Below are 18,174 nucleotides of genomic sequence, written 5' to 3'. Positions count from 1 at the left end.
ATGTTGAGACCCAACTTACACCCCAGAGGCTGTTTGACCTGCTGTGGGGTTTCCAACATCCTGACTTCATTTCAGGCGTCCAACCTATGTATTATTAGGCTTTTGAATTAGCTTTTCTCCAACAGTGGGCTCAATTTTAAAATGTAAGTACTTCCCCAATGGTGGTTGTCTTCAGCTACACAAGAGATTCTGCAGAGGCTGAAAATCTTGAGCAACACAAACAAGATGCTGGTTCAATCGAGGGAAATAGTCAGCTACTGGTCCGAGGATATCGGGCCGAAAGATCGACTGTTAATTTCCCTCTGTAAATGCCAGCTGACCCACTGACTTCCTCCAGCATCTTGTTTGTGGGATGCCTTTAGTTGTCCAGGTTTTGAACTCCAGAAGTGTCTCCCCAACACTATCTTTATCATTATTAAAACGGTCTTTACTCTTTTTTTGACCACGCATTTGATCACTTATGACTTACATGGCTTGATGCAATTTCCTTGTTTGGAAATGCCCCTCTCAACATCTCAGGATTTGTGTCTGATGCTTTACGTGCTGTTGTTGCTGTGATTGGAGCCTGGTCTCTGCCCAAAACGTCAACAGTTTACTCTCCTCCATAGGTACTGCCTGACTTGCTGAGTGTTTCCTGCATTTTGAGTGTACCAGACATTCCGCCTCTCCCGGGAGTTCTGGGAGTCTCCCACATATCAATAGCGGCTCCCTGATGCCCGCAAATTATATACAATATCCTGGAAATCAATTTTTTAGAGAGAGAGAGGGAGAGGGAAAAAAAGAAAGAAAATGAATGAATCCTGCTTGATCTCTCTTTGTGCTAAGTAGACCTATCCAAATATCCTACCCTGCAAAAACTCATTTCAGGGAGGTCTCAACCGGAAGTCTCAACCTCATAGCAGTCTGTGTCATTGAATTTGTTAATTTTGCAGGACATCAGATTCACAAGTGTTTTGTGAGACAGCTGACTTCTGAATTCTGTCTTACTGTGCCATGTTCACAATAGCTGCTGTCTTGGTTAATGAGCAGGCATAGTTTTTTGCTATTTCTGAATCAGGAAACATTTTCCTGAATAGCTTGCCTGTGTGCTTACACATCTGGAATGGCAGGTTATGCTCAAGGATGAAAGATGTAAAGTACACCTCAGCTCTGGTGACCTTCTCTGTCAGACCTTGGTTTTCTGTGGAAAAGAACTGAAATACTTGAGCAGTTTTCCCTGCGCTTAGCCTCCCTAATATGTTGTGGTCCCTAAAAGAAACAAAAGCATAAGGTGTATCCTTATTACAGGTGTGCGCCGCTTAACGTCCATTCGGACAACATCCGATAGCATATATGTCCGTAGTCACACACACATATTGCCTGCAATAGTCGGGATCAGAACTTACTTTTTTACATCGAAATGGGGGATTTTAAATGAGTGATTTAGAAGTTCTGTATCTTCAAGTTCAAGTTTATTGTCATCTGGCTGATTGTCCACAAACGAAACAACCTCTGTCCGGACCACGGTGTAGCCACAATACATATATCACGCACACCACATAAAACAATATATTACCACATTATTTAATAAAGTGTAGTTTAAAATGCACATAAAGTGCTCAGCACAGGTAAACAGTTCGCTGTCCTAATGACGAGACCTCGATGGTGGCCGGGTGTTTATTAAAATCGGTTTATCTTCTGAAAACGGCTGCGCTTAAACCCAGCCCATCGTGGGCTTCGATGTACCTGTAAGTGGAAGTGTTTCAGTGAAAAAAACCCTAATGTCTTAGCGGACGATTTTGGAATTTCGCTCCAATTTAAACCCCGCTCTAATCCCCTTTAAAATGCCGACGTGCCCCGCCCGTAAAGGACAGCCTCGTGCAGTCAGGTTGTCTCTGCCAGCTTGGGAATTTCTTCACCAGCTTTCGTACTTCATCACCGACAGTTGTCCGGATAATTTCAACGTCATTACAGAAGGCAGTAACTGAACTGATTAACTACGGAAGAGAGAGAGAGAGGTCGACTGTAAAGCCCACCTACAGAGAAAGCTGATAGGTGTGCTTAGCACAAATCAGGATTCATTCACTTTCTTTCTTTTTTCCCTCTCCATCTCTCTCTCTAAAAAAATCGATTTCTGGGATATTGTATATAATTTGTGGGCATCAGGGAGCCGCTATCGATATGCGGGAGACTCCCGGAACTCCGGGGAAAGGTGGGATGTCTGCCTATCAGTTTTCTCTGTGGGCGGGCTTTACAGTCGACCTCTCTCTCTGTTCCATATTCCATCAGTTCAGTTACTGCCATCTGTAATGACGCTGAAATCATCCGGACAACTGTCGGTGATGAAGCACAAAAGCTTGGCGAAGAAATTCCCAAGGCTGGCGGTGACAGCCTGACTATGCGAGGCTGTCGTATACAGGCGGGGTGCGTTGGTGTCTTAAAGGGGATTAGAGCGGGGTTTAAATTGGAGCGAAATTCCAAAATCGTTCACTGAGATATCTTTAAAAACATGCTCGCAGCAAGCAAATTCTTCGGGTTTTTTTTCCTGAATCGCTTCACTTGCAGGTACATCGAAGCCCACAATGGGCTGGGTTTAAGCGCAGCTGTTTTCAGAAGAAAAAACAATTTTTAATACATACCTGGCCCCCACCGAGGTCTCGTCATTAGGACAGCGAACTGCTTACCTATGCTGCGCACTTTATATGCAATTTGAATTACACTTTATTAAATAATACGGTAATATATTGTTTTATTTGGTGTGCGTGATATATGTATTGTGGCTACACCGCGGTCCGGACAGAGGTTGTTTCGTTTGTGGACAATCAGCCAGATGACAATAAACTTGAACTTGAAGATACAGAACTTCTAAATCACTCATTTAAAATCCCCCATTTCAATGTAAAAAAGTAAGTTCTGATCCCGACTATTGCAGGCAATATGTGTGTGTGACTACGTACATATATGCTATCGGATGTTGTCCGAATGGACGTTAAGCGGCGCACACCTGTAATAAGGACACACCTTATGCTTTCATTTCTTTTAGGGAGCACAACATATTAGAGAGGCTAAGCGCAGTGAAGGCTGCTCAAAGTATTTCAGTTCTTTTCCACAGAAAACCAAGGTCTGACAGAGAAGGTCACTAGAGCTGAGGTGTACTTTACATCCTTCATTGTTGAGCATAACCTGCCATTCCAGGTATGTAATCACACAAGAAAACTATTCAGGAAAATGCTTCCTGATTCAGAAATAGCAAAAAAACTATGCCTGCTCATTAACCAAGACAGCAGCTATTGTGAACATGGCACATTAAGACAGAATTCAGAAGTCAGCTGTCTCACAAAACACTTGTGAATCTGATGTCTCGCAAAATTAATAAATTCATTAACACAGTCTGCTATGAGGTTGAGACTTCCCTGAAATGAGTTTTTGCAGGGTGGGATATCTGGTGTACTGCTGAAGATTTCCAGCTTCAGCGGGATCTCTTGTGTTTGTGAAACGCATCCAGCGTTAGAAAAAGCATATTGGAAGGGCCAACCTGTTCTATTAAAGCATTGAGACAGACGCTACACACATCAAAGTTGCTGGTGAACGCAGCAGGCCAGACAGCATCTCTAGGAAGGGGAACAGTTGATGTTTCAGGCCGAGACCCTTCGTCAGGACTAACTGAAGGAAGAGTGAGTAAGAGATTTGAAAGTGGGAGGGAGAGGTGGAGATCCAAAATGATAGGAGAAGACAGGAGGGGGAGGGATGGAGCCAAGAGCTGGACAGGTGATTGGCAAAAGGAATATGAGAGGATCATGGGACAACAGGCCCCAGGAGAAAGACAAGGGGGGTAACCCAAAGGATGGGCAAGGGGTATAGTCAGAGGGACAGAGGAAGAAAAAGAAGAGAGAGAGAAAGAATGTGTGTATAAAAATAAATAACGGATGGGGTACAACGGGAAGGTGGGCATTAGTGGAAGTTAGAGAAGTCAATGTTCATGCCATCAGGTTGGAGGCTACCCAGACGGAATATAAGGTGTTGTTCCTCCAACCTGAGTGTGGCTTCATCTCTACAGTAGAGGAGGCCGTGGATAGACATTTCAGAATGGGAATGGAATGTGGAATTAAAATGTGTGGCCACTGGGAGATCCTGCTTTCTCTGGCAGACAGAGCGTAGGTGTTCAGCAAAACGGTCTCCCAGTCTGCGTCGGGTCTCGCCAATATATAGAAAGCCACATCAGGAGCACCGGACGCAGTATATCACCCCAGCCGACTCACAGGTGAAGTGTCGCCTCACCTGGAAGGACTGTCTGGGGCCCTGAATGGTGGTAAGGGAGGAAGTGTGAGGGCATGTGTAGCACTTGTTCCGCTTACAAGGATAAGTGCCAGGAGGGAGATCAGTGGGGAGGGATGGGGGGGACGAATGGACAAGGGAGTCGCGTAGGGAGCGATCCCTGCGGAAAGTGGGGGGGGGGAGGGAAAGATGTGCTTAGTGGTGGGATCCCGTTGGAGGTGGCGGAAGTTACGGAGAATAATATGTTGGACCCAGAGGCTGGTGGGGTGGTAGGTGAGGACAAGAGGAACCCTATTCCTAGTGGAGTGGCAGGAGGATGGAGTGAGAGCAGAGATGCATGAAATGAGGGAGATGCGTTTGAGAGCAGAGTTGATGGTGGAGGAAGGGAAGCCCTTTTCTTTAAAAAAGGACATCTCCCTCGTCCTGGAATGAAAAGCCTCATCCTGAGAGCAGATGCGGTGGAGATGGAGGAATTGCAAGAAGGGGATTGTATTTTTGCAAGAGACAGGGTGAGAAGAGGAATAGTCCAGATAGCTGTGAGAGTCAGTAGGCTTATAGTCGACATCAATAGATAAGCTGTCTCCAGAGATAGAGACAGAAAGATCTAGAAAGGGGAGGGAGGTGTCGGCAATGGACCAGGTAAACTTGAGAGCAGGGTGAAAATTGGAGGCAAAGTTAATAAACTCAACGAGTTCTGCATGCATGCAGGAAGCAGCGCCAATGCAGTCGTCGATGTAGCGAAGGAAAAGTGGGGGACAGATACCAGAATAGGCACGGAACATAGGATTGTTCCACAAAGCCAACAAAAAGACAGGCATAGCTGGGACCCATACGGGTGCCCATAGCTACACCCTTAGTTTGGAGGAAGTGGGAGAAGCCAAAGGAGAAATTATTAGGAGTAAGGACTAATTCCGCTAGACGGAGTAGCGGTGGTGGTAGAGGGGAACTGGTTAGGTCCGGACGCTACTTTTCCGCAAACCCTTGGCCGCTCCCCTCTCCACCAATGGAAACCGTTAACGTTTCAGCGCCGGGTCGATCGCCCAATGAGCGTGCGGAGCGCCGGGCCGGGCCGCCCGCCTGGCCGCTCCCAAGCCGCTCGGAGCCGGAGTAGCGGGGGGAGGATGAGCGCGGAGCAGGCGGAGAAGCTGGGGCTGGTGCGCTGCAGCATCAGGAGTTTCCCCGACTTCCCCAAGCGGGGCATCCTGTTTCAGTGAGTCTTCCGGCGGCGTGGCGGTGGACCTCCTCGGGCAAGCGTTGGCTGCATCGCCGCTTCAGTTGGTTCTGGGGCTGGGCTGCCGGGTGAAGCCAATGAGGGAATCAGGGAGCCTTCACGTTGCGGTGCTTTCTCATCCCCGGTGTTTGGCATTGAGGTTCCCACCGCCCTGAGTGCGTTTTGTGGCTCAGGGAGTTCACACGTGGTGGGGGGGGGGGATGGTGAACTTTTAAAGGCGAGTTTGCGAAAAAAATCTTTTAATTCTCTTGCTCTTCGTCCAGTAACTCTTCTGACGAAAACGATTTGAAATAGCGTGCCTGTTTCGGGAATCCGGTTTTGAGATTGAACATAATTAGAGAATTTCACATGAGACTGTTGGTGGTGATGCCCATGTGTCTGCGAGCGCCTGCTCTCGGGGACCACAGCTACTAATACATCCCTTGATCTTGCTGGGTTTAAGTTATCATCAAATGATGTTCTGGTGTGCTGGTGGATTATACAGTTCTCCTCTGGGCGAAATATGGAAGTAAAGATAGTTATTATCAGCAAAGCACGTGGGCTAATCTGGTGAGCAAGTTTGTGAATTACTGGGTGGGGAGTGCAATCCTGTAATAATGAAAGTACTACAAGTTGAAAGAACAATAAAGTGCAGAGGGTTACAATTAATAAGAATGAAGGTAGACAGCAAGGTGCAAGATCACAACCAGGTGGATTGTGAGATCAAGGGCCCATCTTCTCAGACGAGGGAAACATGCAGTAGTCTTATTACAGTGGGATAGAAGCTGTCCTTGAGCCTGGTAGTAGGTGCTTCAGAATCAGGTTTATTATCACTAACATATGTTGTGAAATGTTCTGTTTTGTGGCAGCAGTACAGAGCGAGACATAAAAAAATTGCTCTAAGTTTCAAAAAGAAAAAATGCAAATGAGGAATAGTGAGGTAATGTTCATTGGTTCATGAACTGTTCCTAAATCATTGAGGAGTCTTACGGCTCCTGCACCTCCTCCCTGATGGTAGTAATGAGAAGAGGTCGTGTTCCAGATGGTGAGGGTCCTTCATGATAGATGCTTTTAGCTTTTGTATCTTCTAACCAAAGGGAGCTCGGGCGAGAGGGAAGGTCTGGGGCGGTTGAGGTCTTCAATATGTTGGCTGCTTTACCGAGGCAGTGGAAAGTGTAAACAGAATCCATGGAGGGGAAGCTGGTTTCTGTGATGTACTGATTTGTGTCCACTGCCCTGTAGTTTCTTGGCATCGTGGGCAAAGCAGTAGCCATGACACATCCAGATAGGATGCTTCCTGTGATGCATCATTTAAAAGCTTCGTGAGGCTGAAATGGGGCCTGCAAATTTCTTTAGCCTCCTATGAAAGTAGAGGCATTGATAGCTTCATTGGCCATTGCGTCAGTGTAGGCCAGACAGCTGGTGATGGTCACTCCTAGGATCAAGAAACTGAACCCTCTTGACCTCAGCACCGTTGTTGTAAACAGAGCATCGATTCTATTCCTGCAGTATTTATTGACTTGCCTGCTATACTGCCCTTTATGCCCAACTGACTTCTTGCACAATCCCGCTTTTGTCACTGAGACTATAAACTCTGGAAGCCTGTCCCTGCGACTTACCGCTCATCTGGAATGAGACTTTGGATCCTGAGTACAGTTATCATTTTCAAAACAGTCCTCTTGTGATTGTATAATTTATATCTATGGCCCTTTGCATAAGCTATCTAACTGAAACCATCTGTCAAAGTAACATAATTTTTGTTATTTTAATAGACGTAAAGTTGTATTTCCCTGAAGGTTATGCAGTTTTGAGTTTAGATACGAGTCTTAGCAGTCCTCTGATTTGTTTCCAAATTCTTTTCTCAATTATAGTGAAAGAAATTGCAATCTAGAATTAAGAGCAAACAATACCCGGTTAGTTAGACGTGTTGCCTTTGAGAAATGGTTCTTTATACCTGTGCAATATTTACAGCAATGAGCTTTTTATCATTTCATGCCTTGCAGTGCAAAGTACATAATTTTTGTTTTAATAAATATGGGTCTTTGGATAGCGTCACTGAGTAATATTTTCTTTTTCACTATTTCCTGATCTCTCAGCAATCTGCTTCCCTGCTTCTATTTAGACTGTATCTTTCCTAATTCCTTCCACTTCCATTTGTAATGAAATACAAATCTTTTCTTCATCTAATTCATTCATTAACTGTGTTAGCTCTTTCTTATGCTGAGACTTCATCATTTCAATAATACTTCTCAATTCCTTCAATTGTGCTTTCACTTCTTCCTTATACTGTGCCCACTGTGAGCGTTCTTGCTCTAGGCGATGATTAGACTGAATCTCATTCTCTCAGTTGACACACATCAAAGTTGCTGGTGAACGCAACAGGCCAGGCAGCATCTCTAGGAAGAGGTACAGTCTCGGCCTGAAACATCAACTGTACCTCTTCCTAGAGATGCTGCCTGGCCTGCTGCGTTCACCAGCAACTTTGATGTGTGTTGCCTGAATTTCCAGCATCTGCAGAATTCCTCGTGTTCTCATTCTCTCAGTGTCTCTTTCATTTTAGCTTGCATTGAAGCAACCTCCTCTTACCATTGCTTTTTCACATCATCAGTTGCCTCCTGTTTGCTCATCTCAGAAACGGCAGCAACTGCTTTTATCTTCTCCATGTCAGCATTTTCATAAAGTGCATCTATATCCTGCATTTACTTGTTTCATTTCATTTTCCTTCTACTTCTTCAACAGCGCGAAAAATGATTAATCTTACCACAATTGTAGCAAATTTTGCCATTTGTGAAATACTGATTTGGGTGATGTTCCTACACACAGCGATCACATGACTTTTTTCCTTTCAAATGCTGTCTTGCTCCCTGTAGGTTTTGTGGACATATTATTATATTTCTTGATGTATTTGCGCTTTTTTACGGCATTTACATTGCAGTTTTCAACAAAAAGCTCTTCAGCCTGCAGCATCACGGTCTCAGAAGCTTTGCAGAACGCGAAAGCTTTTTCAAAATTTAAATCTTGCTCTCTCAACAGCCTTTCTCAGAGCGTTGTCTCGAATGCCACAAACTATTCTATCTTTAATGAGAGAGTCCGTGAGCAATCCAAACTCTCATGTTCTTCTATGCTTTCTTAACTCAGTAACATACTGATCAATTGTTTCAGTAGCTCTCTGCGCACATGTGAAGAATTTAAATCGTTCATACGTTAAATTACGCTTAGGTATACAAAATACTTCAAATCTGTCCATTATTGACTTTAAATTGAAATTATCTCCATCTTCAAAGACAAAATTATTACATACCTCTACTGCGTCATCCCCGTTTACATGGAGCAAAAGCACGGCTTTGGTTTTTTCCGATTTTTCTTCATAATTGATCGCTGATGAGTACAGTTCAAACTGTTGCTTGAATATCCCCGATTCCAGCTACATTGCCAGTCAGCTGAAGTTTTGGTGGGGGTTGTAAACCTTCCATTTTACCGTTTACAATTCGAACTTTTTTTTTCTTCTTTTTTTTTCTCGATTATCTTCGATTCTCAATTCTCCCGTATTATTCTTCCAGAACCACTTCTGACGCTATGTTATGTTACTTCTGTTTAAACGTACCGTGGGTTAACAGTAAAGTTGAACTCCAAACTCCAAGGCTTCAAGCTGTAATAGCATTGTGCCAACTGCTACGCCACCATCTCTATCGTAATGATCTTCTGTAAGAAAGTTTGTACGTTCTTGCTGTCTGCAGGTGGGTTTCCTCCAGGTGCTCTGGTTTCCTCCCACATTCCAAAGACGTACAGGTTAGTAGGTTAATTGGTCATTGCAAATTGCCCGATGATGGTTGCATCCAAAGGACTAGTATCAGATGATTAGAGGTTGGCTTTGTTCGAGCAAGGAATAGGGATGACCTTGGGAATTATAGACCAGTGAGTCTTCAGTGGTGGGGAAATTGTTAATTAAGCTCCCTAGAGACAGGAATTGTGAGCATTTGATTAGACATAGCTTGGTGTTGTGAGGGACAGGTCATGCCTCATAAGCCTGTTTGAATTCTTTGAGGATGTGATAAAAGCATATTGATAAAGGTAGAGCAGTGGGTGTGGATGTGGATTTTAGTCAGTTGTTTGATAAGATTCCCCATGGTAGGCTCATTCAGAAAGTCAGGAGGCCAGGGAAACTTGGCTGTGTGGATTCAGAATTAGCTTGTCCACAGAAGGCAAAGGGTGGCAGTGGATGGAGTGTATTCTACCTGGAGAATTATTTATATAAAATTCCTAATGATATATAACCAGTCATGTTTTCTTTGTAACTGCATCAAAATGTTGGGTACAGGATAGATCTTCAGAGATGTTGACATCCAGGGGCTTGAAACTGTTCATCCTTTTCACTGGTGTTTCATCGATGTGGACTGGTGCGTCAACTTCTCCTTCCTGAGGTCCTCAGTTAATTCCTTGGTCTTACCGATGATGAGTGCAAAGTTGTTGTTTCGACACCACTCAACCATCCGATTTATCTCACTCCTGTATGCCTCCTTTTCACCACCTGAAATTCTGTCAGCATTGTTGTATCATTGGCAGATTTATAGATGGTGTTGGAGCTGTGCCCAACCACACAGTCGTGGGTGCAGAGAGAGTGGAGCACTGATATACCAGTGTTGATTGTTAGTGAGGGGGAGATGTTTTTTCTAATCTGTACTGACCGGTCTCTCGATGAATAAGTCAAGGATCCAATTGCAGAGGGAGGTACAGAGTAACCTTGTTGATTAGAACTGAGGATATTATTGTGTTGAATGCTAAGCTGTAGTCAATAAACAGCAGCCTGGCACAGGTTTTGCTATGTCAGGTGAGCCAAGGCTGAGTGGAGAGCCAGTGAACTTAGACCTATTGTGTGTTTAAAGTAGTGTTCTATGACAACAAACTAGGAACTCAAAGTTTTAACCATTTTAACCACTCACTACTTCCTTAGTTCTAATCTCCAACCCTCTTGCAACGAAGGCCCGCTTGCCTTGCTAAACACTTGCTGCACCTCCCTATTAATGTTTTGTAAATCATGCACCTAAAAACCCCTTTGTGCTTCACTCATCTGCAGTCTTTCTCCATTTAAATATTAGTAGCCAAGTAGTGAAGAGTAGCTGAAACTAAATTCATCAGGTAGATTGGTTTCACTGATGCACTTGAAAAAAAATTGAAATGATAGAGCATTTGGGCATTTGAGCATTTCATCTGTATATTATAAAGTCTCAGTGAAATGGGTTGTTTTAAACTTTTAACTCTCCAAGGGGGAGGATGGGTACAGGTATTGCCAGTTTAGTAGCCTGGTGTGGGAGCTTTTTGGTGTTGAGTTTGTACAATAATTTGTTAGTTTTATGAGGTTGTATAAGGCATTGGTGAGGCTGAATCTGGAGTATTGTGTTCAGTTTTGGTCACCAAATTAGAGGAAGGATATAAATAGGGTTGAAAGAGTGCAGAGAAGGTTTACAAGGATGTTGCCGGGACTTGAAAAACTCAGTTACAGAGTAAGGTTGAATAGGTTAGGACTTTATTCCCTGGAGCATAGAAGAATGAGGGGAGATTTGATAGAGGTATATAAAATTATGATGGGTATAGCCAGAGTGAATGCAAGCAGGCTTTTTCCACTGAGGCAAGGGGAGAAAAAAACGAGAGGACATGGGTTAGGGGTGAGGGGGGAAAAGTTTAAAGGGAACATTTGGGGGGGAGCTTCTTCACACAGAGAGTGGTGGGAGTATGGAACGAGCTGCCAGATGAGGTGGTAAATGCGGGTTCTTTTTTAACATTTAAGAATAAATTGGACAGATACATGGATGGGAGGTGTATGGAGGGATATGGTCCATGTGCAGGTCAGTGGGACTAGGCAGAAAATGGTTCGGCACAGCCAAGAAGGGCCAAAAGGCTTGTTTCTGTGCTGTAGTTTCTATGGTTTTCAGCATTGTAATTTCTTGTGGTGGGATAATAGTCCAAATTAAGTTTGATCTAGCTTTCACCTCCCTATAGGGTGGTGTGTTTAAATTTATTTTTAAAAACAATATGTAAATTAATCTTAAAACTCAAATTGGGGAAACTCAAAGTAATCAGCCTCATCTGTATCGATAGTAAATGCTGAATAAACTCATTATCACCATCTCACCCATCAGTGGCAGGATCAGGAACCATTGTGGGCTCGCATCTCCAGCATGAGTTCGCGTGTTTCCTGCTTCTGATCTCCCAACACTTTTCATCCCCGCATTATATTGCCTAGGCACAGAAGTCTGAAGTGTGCTGGTGGTTCCCCGTGAAACCAATGGCCCAATGGCTTTCCATTTCCAGGTTTGTTGTTCAATAACATTCTTCAGCCTCTTAATCGCTGGTAATGCACCTGCGAAGCTCTTTCCTAATTTGTGGAATGTAGCTGTGGCTGCTAAGGACAGTGTGCCACAGCCCATCTTCAGCTGTTCCTGAGAAGGTCGTGATGAAATGTGTCGTCTTGTTGAAGGTACACCCACAGTATTGTTGTGATGAAATGTGTAGTCTTGTTGAAGGTACACCCACAGTATTAAACATAGAAACATAGAAACATAGAAAATAGGTGCAGGAGTAGGCCATTCGGCCCTTCGAGCCTGCACCGCCATTTATTATGATCATGGCTGATCATCCAACTCAGAACCCAGCCTTCCCTCCATACCCCCTGACCCCTGTAGCCACAAGGGCCATATCTAACTTCCTTTTAAACATAGCTAATGAACTGGCCTCAACAGTTTGTTGTGATGAAATGTGTAGTCTTGTTGAAGGTACACCCACAGTATTGTTGTGATGAATTGTGTAGTCTTGTTGAAGGTACACCCACAGTATTGTCGTGATGAAATGTGTCGTCTTGTTGAAGGTACACCCACAGTATTGTTGTGATGAAATGTGTCGTCTTGTTGAAGGTACACCCACAGTATTGTTCTGATGAAATGTGTCGTCTTGTTGAAGGTACACCCACAGTATTGTTGTGATGAAATGTGTCGTTTTGTTGAAGGTACACCCGCGGTATTGTTGGGTGGTGTATTCCAGTATTGTCTGAAGCAAAAAAAAAATCACTAAAGGAATGGCAACATACTTTCTAGTAGGATGGAGTGTGGCTTGGCAGGGAGATCTGCTTGTGGTGCTGCTCCTGTGTGGCTGCAACTCTTGTTCTTTGTGTTAACGATGGGGATTTGGGGATCTGTCAGAGCAGGTGGAATGAGAAACTTGTAAATAGTGTAATATGTTGTAAATGGTGTGCACTGCACCCAATGTATGGTCTAAATACATTTTGGAAAATAAGCATCCTAATACTGCCCTCTAGAGGACACTAGTCTGTCACCTTAGTTTGTTTAGCTTCAGCCAATTTCCTGCCATAATGCCTCAGGATCTTCAATATCATATCTTATTAATGAGCCATTTATGAACAGCTGATCAAACTATTTGAGACAGAATTAGATATATACTGTTACCTAAATAATGAAAAACAAAGTGATTTAGATAATATTATTTATTCAAAGAGCAGCAAACACAAGCCTAGTCATAGTCATACTTTATTGATCCCGGGGGAAATTGGATTTTCGTTACAGTTGCTCCATAAATAATAAATAGTAATAAAACCATAAATAGTTAAATAGTAATATGTAAATTATGCCAGGAAATAAGTCCAGGACCAGCCTATTGTACAAGCTATCTCAATAAACTGACATCAGTAGATCAGAAGGAGCCAGCAACTTGCACTGTTCCATACTCACAGGTCACGTCTGTCTCACTCAATCATCCTAACAAATTATCCAAGGTTCCTGTTTATATAGCCATTTATAGACTTCTTTGTTCAATCATGTCTGTACAATGCATGCGTTATCAGCACCCTCCTGTATGGTAGTGAGACTTGGACCATCTATTCCAAGCAGGAGAGGGAACTTTTTCAGAGGGAAAGTTTTCACCTTCGCAGCCTTCGCCGGTTCCTCGGCATCACCTGGAGAGACAAAGTCCCAAACTCTGTGGTACTTTCCTGTGCTGGACTTGCCACAATGTTCAGGCTTTTAAGACAACGCAGACTGCGCTGGCTGGGCCACGTCCATTGTATGAAGGATGGTAGACTGCCAAAGGACATCCTCTACGGAAAACTAGCAACGGGCAAGAGGAACGTTGGTAGACCCCAGCTTCGCTTCAAGGACCTCTGCAAGCGCGACAGGAAAGCCTTAAAAATCAACGCAGAGTGCTGGGAGGATACAGCAGGTGACCGCAACAAGTGGCGAGGTACTCTTCAGCAACACCGAGAGCAAGGCGAAAGAGTGATCCTGAGTCAGTTTGAGGAACGGAGAGCACAGCCGACAGCGGACAACAATTCCACAACGTCCTACACATGCAGCAACTGTGGCAGAGCCTGTCGTTCCAGAATCGGCCTCAATAGCCACAGTCAACGCTGTTCGACAAACCAGTGACTACCAGCAGCGCAGTACCCACGGTCGACCACGACCGACGGTGCCACACACACTCGCACATGTACAGTGCCAATTAGGGTCATTATCAAACTTGGCTTATAAATTTCTGAAGTAGCTCCTTCAAAGTGTGACTTGTGAGACCATACTCCTACATCTTGTCATGTTTAATCAATTTATTGTTAAACCTCTATCTAACCAAATCTTGGGTTTCTGCTGATATTGATATTACACTCTATACCTTCCCTGTGAACTTATAGCCTTAATTGAATCTAGTCTTTGTACTTGCTCTATTGTTGCCCACTATCTTTTATTCTTGTGCCTAATTAATTGCCCGCCCCTTCACATATACACCCAGTGGCTACTTTATTAGGTACACCTGGATCTCATTTGGCCGGCTGGTGGCGCAGTGACATCAGCGCCGGACTCCGGAACTGAGGTTCCCAGGTTCGAATCCTGTCGGGCTGTTCCCAAGTACGCTTTCCATCCGTGCCGGATTGACTGTCGAGCTCGCAACTGGACCTCGTAAAATAAAAATACTGTACTGCGAAATATCTGTGTGTGGCTTGTTCCGCACCTTGTAAGGCATGAAAATGCCCGATGCTGGCCTCTCGGGCCTGAGTCGACGTCAGCATCATCATCATCATGTATCTTATTGATCCAATTACCTAATCAGCCAATTGTGGCAGCAGCTCACTGCAGGAAAAAAGCACGCAGGTATGGTCAAGAGGTTCAGTTTCTGTTCAAACCAGACATCAGAATGCAGAGAAGTGTGATCAAAGTGACTTTGTGGAATGATTGTTGGTGCCAGACGAGGCTGTTTGGGTACTTCAGAAACCGCTGACCTGCCTGGGATTTTGATGCACAATATTCTCTAGAATATTGGTATGAAAAACAAAAAAAAAATCCAGTAAGTGGCAGCCTGGTCATTTGTGAAGCTCATTCATGAACCTCTATTCCAACTTCAACTGCTTTACAATACCCCGCATAATGCCCTAATCTGGTGTTTACTACTATTTTTACTCTACCTTTAGTTATTTTAACTCCCGTGTCTTGTATCACTGGTGACTCCCCCTTCTCCCCCTGTTTGCTAATGTCAATTAGACTAATGCAAGCCGCTCCCTGTATGATTGTCCCTGCCAATCTATTTTTCTCCTTGTACACTCACTCACCTGGCTCTTCATGTTCTGTTCTGCTGTCTCCCGTTACATCTTTTATTACTGTCCCGTATTAGCTCCCAGCCCACTGCACAAATAAGTGTTGACCCTTTTTGGAATTGAGCAGCAATCTTATCTGCTCCAGCAGTATGATCTCATGTCTTCTCTGTTGATGTTAAGAATAATATCCTATATGTTTGCATTCCATAAAATACAGATTATTCCAGTGGTTTCTGCTCTTGCATTTAACTTATTGCCTATTTTATTTCAGGGATATCAACCCCCTCTTGAAAGATCCCAAAGCCTTCACTGCTGTTATTGACCTGTTTGAAGATCATTTGAGAAAGAAATTTGCTCAGGTTGAATTAATTGTGGGTAAGGGTATTTTTCTTGATTGAAATTCAGCTTTCAGTCTCCTCTTAAAACCAGGCTGCAGTGCTTTACATGTGGCTATTTAATTCATGTCTGCTGGATGAGTTACTCTTGGTGTAGTAGATAAAGTCACAGGCCAGTAGGTGATTTACTTCTAGGACTTCCTTGTCTAATTAGTGGCATAATGTGCAGGCCCAATAAAGGACTAGGAAACCACAGATGTATGACTCTCTAATATTCTTTTTAATGTTTTTAAAGTGTTCTTGAATGGAATACCAACATTCCTTTCCCATTTGTAGAGACACACCACGGTACAAAGTTTTGCCTTTGGGTAAAGAAGGAAGATTTTTAAAAATTAAATGATCTCTGCCTTTATAATTTAAGAAAGTTTCAAAAACTGACAGATCAAAATAAATGTTATTAGGAGAAAGCAATGGATGACAAGGAAAGCCCCCACACAGTATAGGAGAACCGTTTTCGTTTGTAGCCTGCCTCCAAATTTACTTTTCGTGAAGCAGTATAAATATACGGCATATCTTTCTGGAAAAAAAACCTTCTTCGCTGAAGTTACAGGAATTTTCTTGGGGACTGTTTTACTAGGAACGATTCTGCTGTGGATTGTATGCTGTTGTATTCCACTGTGGGGTAACCTTGCATTTGTGCCCGACAGGTTTGGATGCTCGTGGATTTTTATTTGGTCCTGCTCTAGCTCAAAGACTTGGAATTGGCTTTGTACCAATAAGAAAGAAGGGGAAACTTCCTGGTAAAATTGTTTCCACATGCTATCAGCTTGAATATGGAGAGGTAATCTCTTTTTTTTCTCTATATGACTCGAGGGGGAAACCTTGTAATCTTGTTTTATATAACCATGTCTTAATGCTATCGTATTCTGAAAGGTGTTTCTTTTTTAGGATCAAATTGAGATACAAGCTGACCACGTGCAACCACAGCAGAAAGTTGTCATCATTGATGATGTGCTTGCAACTGGAGGTACAAGATATAACTCTATATTGCTGTTGCATGAATTTTGGCCTGAAATTTGCTGTATTAGGAATCTAAACACATTGGCGTTTATTTTTTGCTAAGTCGATACCGAATCTTGGCAATTTCATCAGCACAGTTTGACAGCCCTTCAGCAAGTAAATTTTGGGATCAAATCAAATCAAGTATAATTATCATTCAACCATACATGGATACAGTCGAACAAAACAGAATTCCTCTGGGGCCAAGGTGCAGAACGTACACAGCACATTCACAGTAGCGGAGGTGGGGGTGGGGGGAGTCACACAAAAGAACCACATAGATAGTCCAAGATGCTGAGCGACATATCCCACAAATTGATGGTACAGTTCCCGGCAATCAACAAAGCTGTAGGTTTAAAGTTTTTAATAAAATCAAATGATTGAATGTGATTTTTTTCTTGTCTTTGGTGCAGGTACCATGGCAGCTGCTTGCAATCTGATGAAGAAATTGGGAGCTGATATTCTTGAGTGCTTAGTAGTAATTGAAATTAAGGAACTGAAAGGATTAGAGAAACTGAATCATGTGCCTTTCTATTCACTGGTGCAATTTTAAATATGAGAACTGCCTACCTTATTACAGATGTAATTCATTCATTGTCGTTAGATCCTCTGACCATCAGGGTCAATGTAATCGAGAAGTAGTGTTTATGATTTCTTTTTAATAATTTGTTTTGTAATTGAGACGGCATATATCCTGAACTTGCTAAGAACTAATTTGAACTTTAAAGTTTTCTAGTTCAAAAGTTCAAAGTAAATTTTATTATCAATATATGTCACCATATACAACCCAGATTCATTTTCTTATGGGCATACTCAGCAAATATATAGAATAGTAACTCTAGAAGGATAACTAAAAGATCATCTAGAATGCAGAAGACAACAAGTTGTGCAAGTATAAATAATGAGAACATGAAATAGCAAGACAAAGTGCGCTTAAAGTGAGATCATTGGATCGTCTAGTCTTGGTAATTCCTATACATTCCTAATGGAAATCCCTGAATTTTTTTTTTAAAGCAGGACTGCATCATGAATGCTCAGAACTCATTTTCGGTTACCTGATCTCACTATGTTTTTATCTCTTAGATACCAAACTGACCATGAGATTCTATATGAACTGTGTGGCATTTGATCAAGCCTCACTGTGATTTTTTTTTAAGAACCATAAATAGAGACAATAAAGATAACATTATAAAAGTACACATGGAACTTTATTTCTGATGTTTGTATATTGAAGGGTGGAAGATTATTGGTTAAAATTTCCTTCTGAAATGGAAACATGATTTAACAATGGTGCAATTTAAGTATTTCTTCATTGAATCTTAGAAGCTGATAGTTCTAAATGTGTTTGAGTGAATGGTCTTGTACCACTGTGATTGATACCAGGTTATGGATTGTAGCAATCTATCCTTTGTCTTTGATAAGGTTCAGCACACCATACTCTTCCAATATCTCTTTTCTGTTGTCCATTCTTATTCAGTCATTAATTGCTAGTCAAATTCCCTGCAGTGGACCACACATTGGTGCCACTTATATCACTTGCTCCATTGTTGCTTCAGTTCATCCACATCGTTACCACCGCAGTGCTCTATCCATGCCTGCGTGGTCAATCATTTTACTCTTTGCAAGTTTGTCTAATGAACTGTGAATTAAGGTTAACAGCAATATTTACTCATCGCTTACTGCATTAGGGCTATTTTGCAAACAAGTTATTTTTCTTCTTCTTGTGTTTC

The 18,174-nt window shown here is 42.8% G+C and overlaps 1 protein-coding gene across 1 annotated transcript; it reads left to right on the top strand.

Moving 5' to 3' along the window:
- The first annotated feature begins 5,306 nt into the window (after positions 1–5,306).
- On the top strand, positions 5,307–17,641 carry aprt (adenine phosphoribosyltransferase). The gene is made up of 5 exons (XM_063067481.1): positions 5,307–5,464; positions 15,322–15,425; positions 16,093–16,226; positions 16,334–16,412; positions 16,858–17,641. Exons 1-5 carry the CDS (start codon positions 5,376–5,378, stop codon positions 16,995–16,997), a joined length of 546 nt encoding a protein of 181 aa, XP_062923551.1. The 5' UTR covers positions 5,307–5,375; the 3' UTR covers positions 16,998–17,641.
- Positions 17,642–18,174: the final 533 nt, after the last annotated feature.

Source organism: Mobula hypostoma, chromosome 14, assembly GCF_963921235.1.
Source record: "Mobula hypostoma chromosome 14, sMobHyp1.1, whole genome shotgun sequence".
Classification (NCBI taxonomy): Eukaryota; Metazoa; Chordata; class Chondrichthyes; order Myliobatiformes; family Myliobatidae; genus Mobula; species Mobula hypostoma.
This window is presented reverse-complemented; position numbering and strand designations above follow the sequence as displayed.

What these genes read in the sequence shown, in the direction of transcription:
- aprt (XM_063067481.1), top strand. Translation starts at nt 5,376, where the DNA reads ATGAGCGCGGAGCAGGCGGAGAAGCTGGGGCTGGTGCGCTGCAGCATC. An exon ending in TCAGGTTGAATTAATTGTGG is followed by an intron (nt 15,426 to 16,092) that starts GTAAGGGTATTT and finishes TGTGCCCGACAG; the next exon opens with GTTTGGATGCTCGTGGATTT. An exon ending in ATCAGCTTGAATATGGAGAG is followed by an intron (nt 16,227 to 16,333) that starts GTAATCTCTTTT and finishes TTTCTTTTTTAG; the next exon opens with GATCAAATTGAGATACAAGC.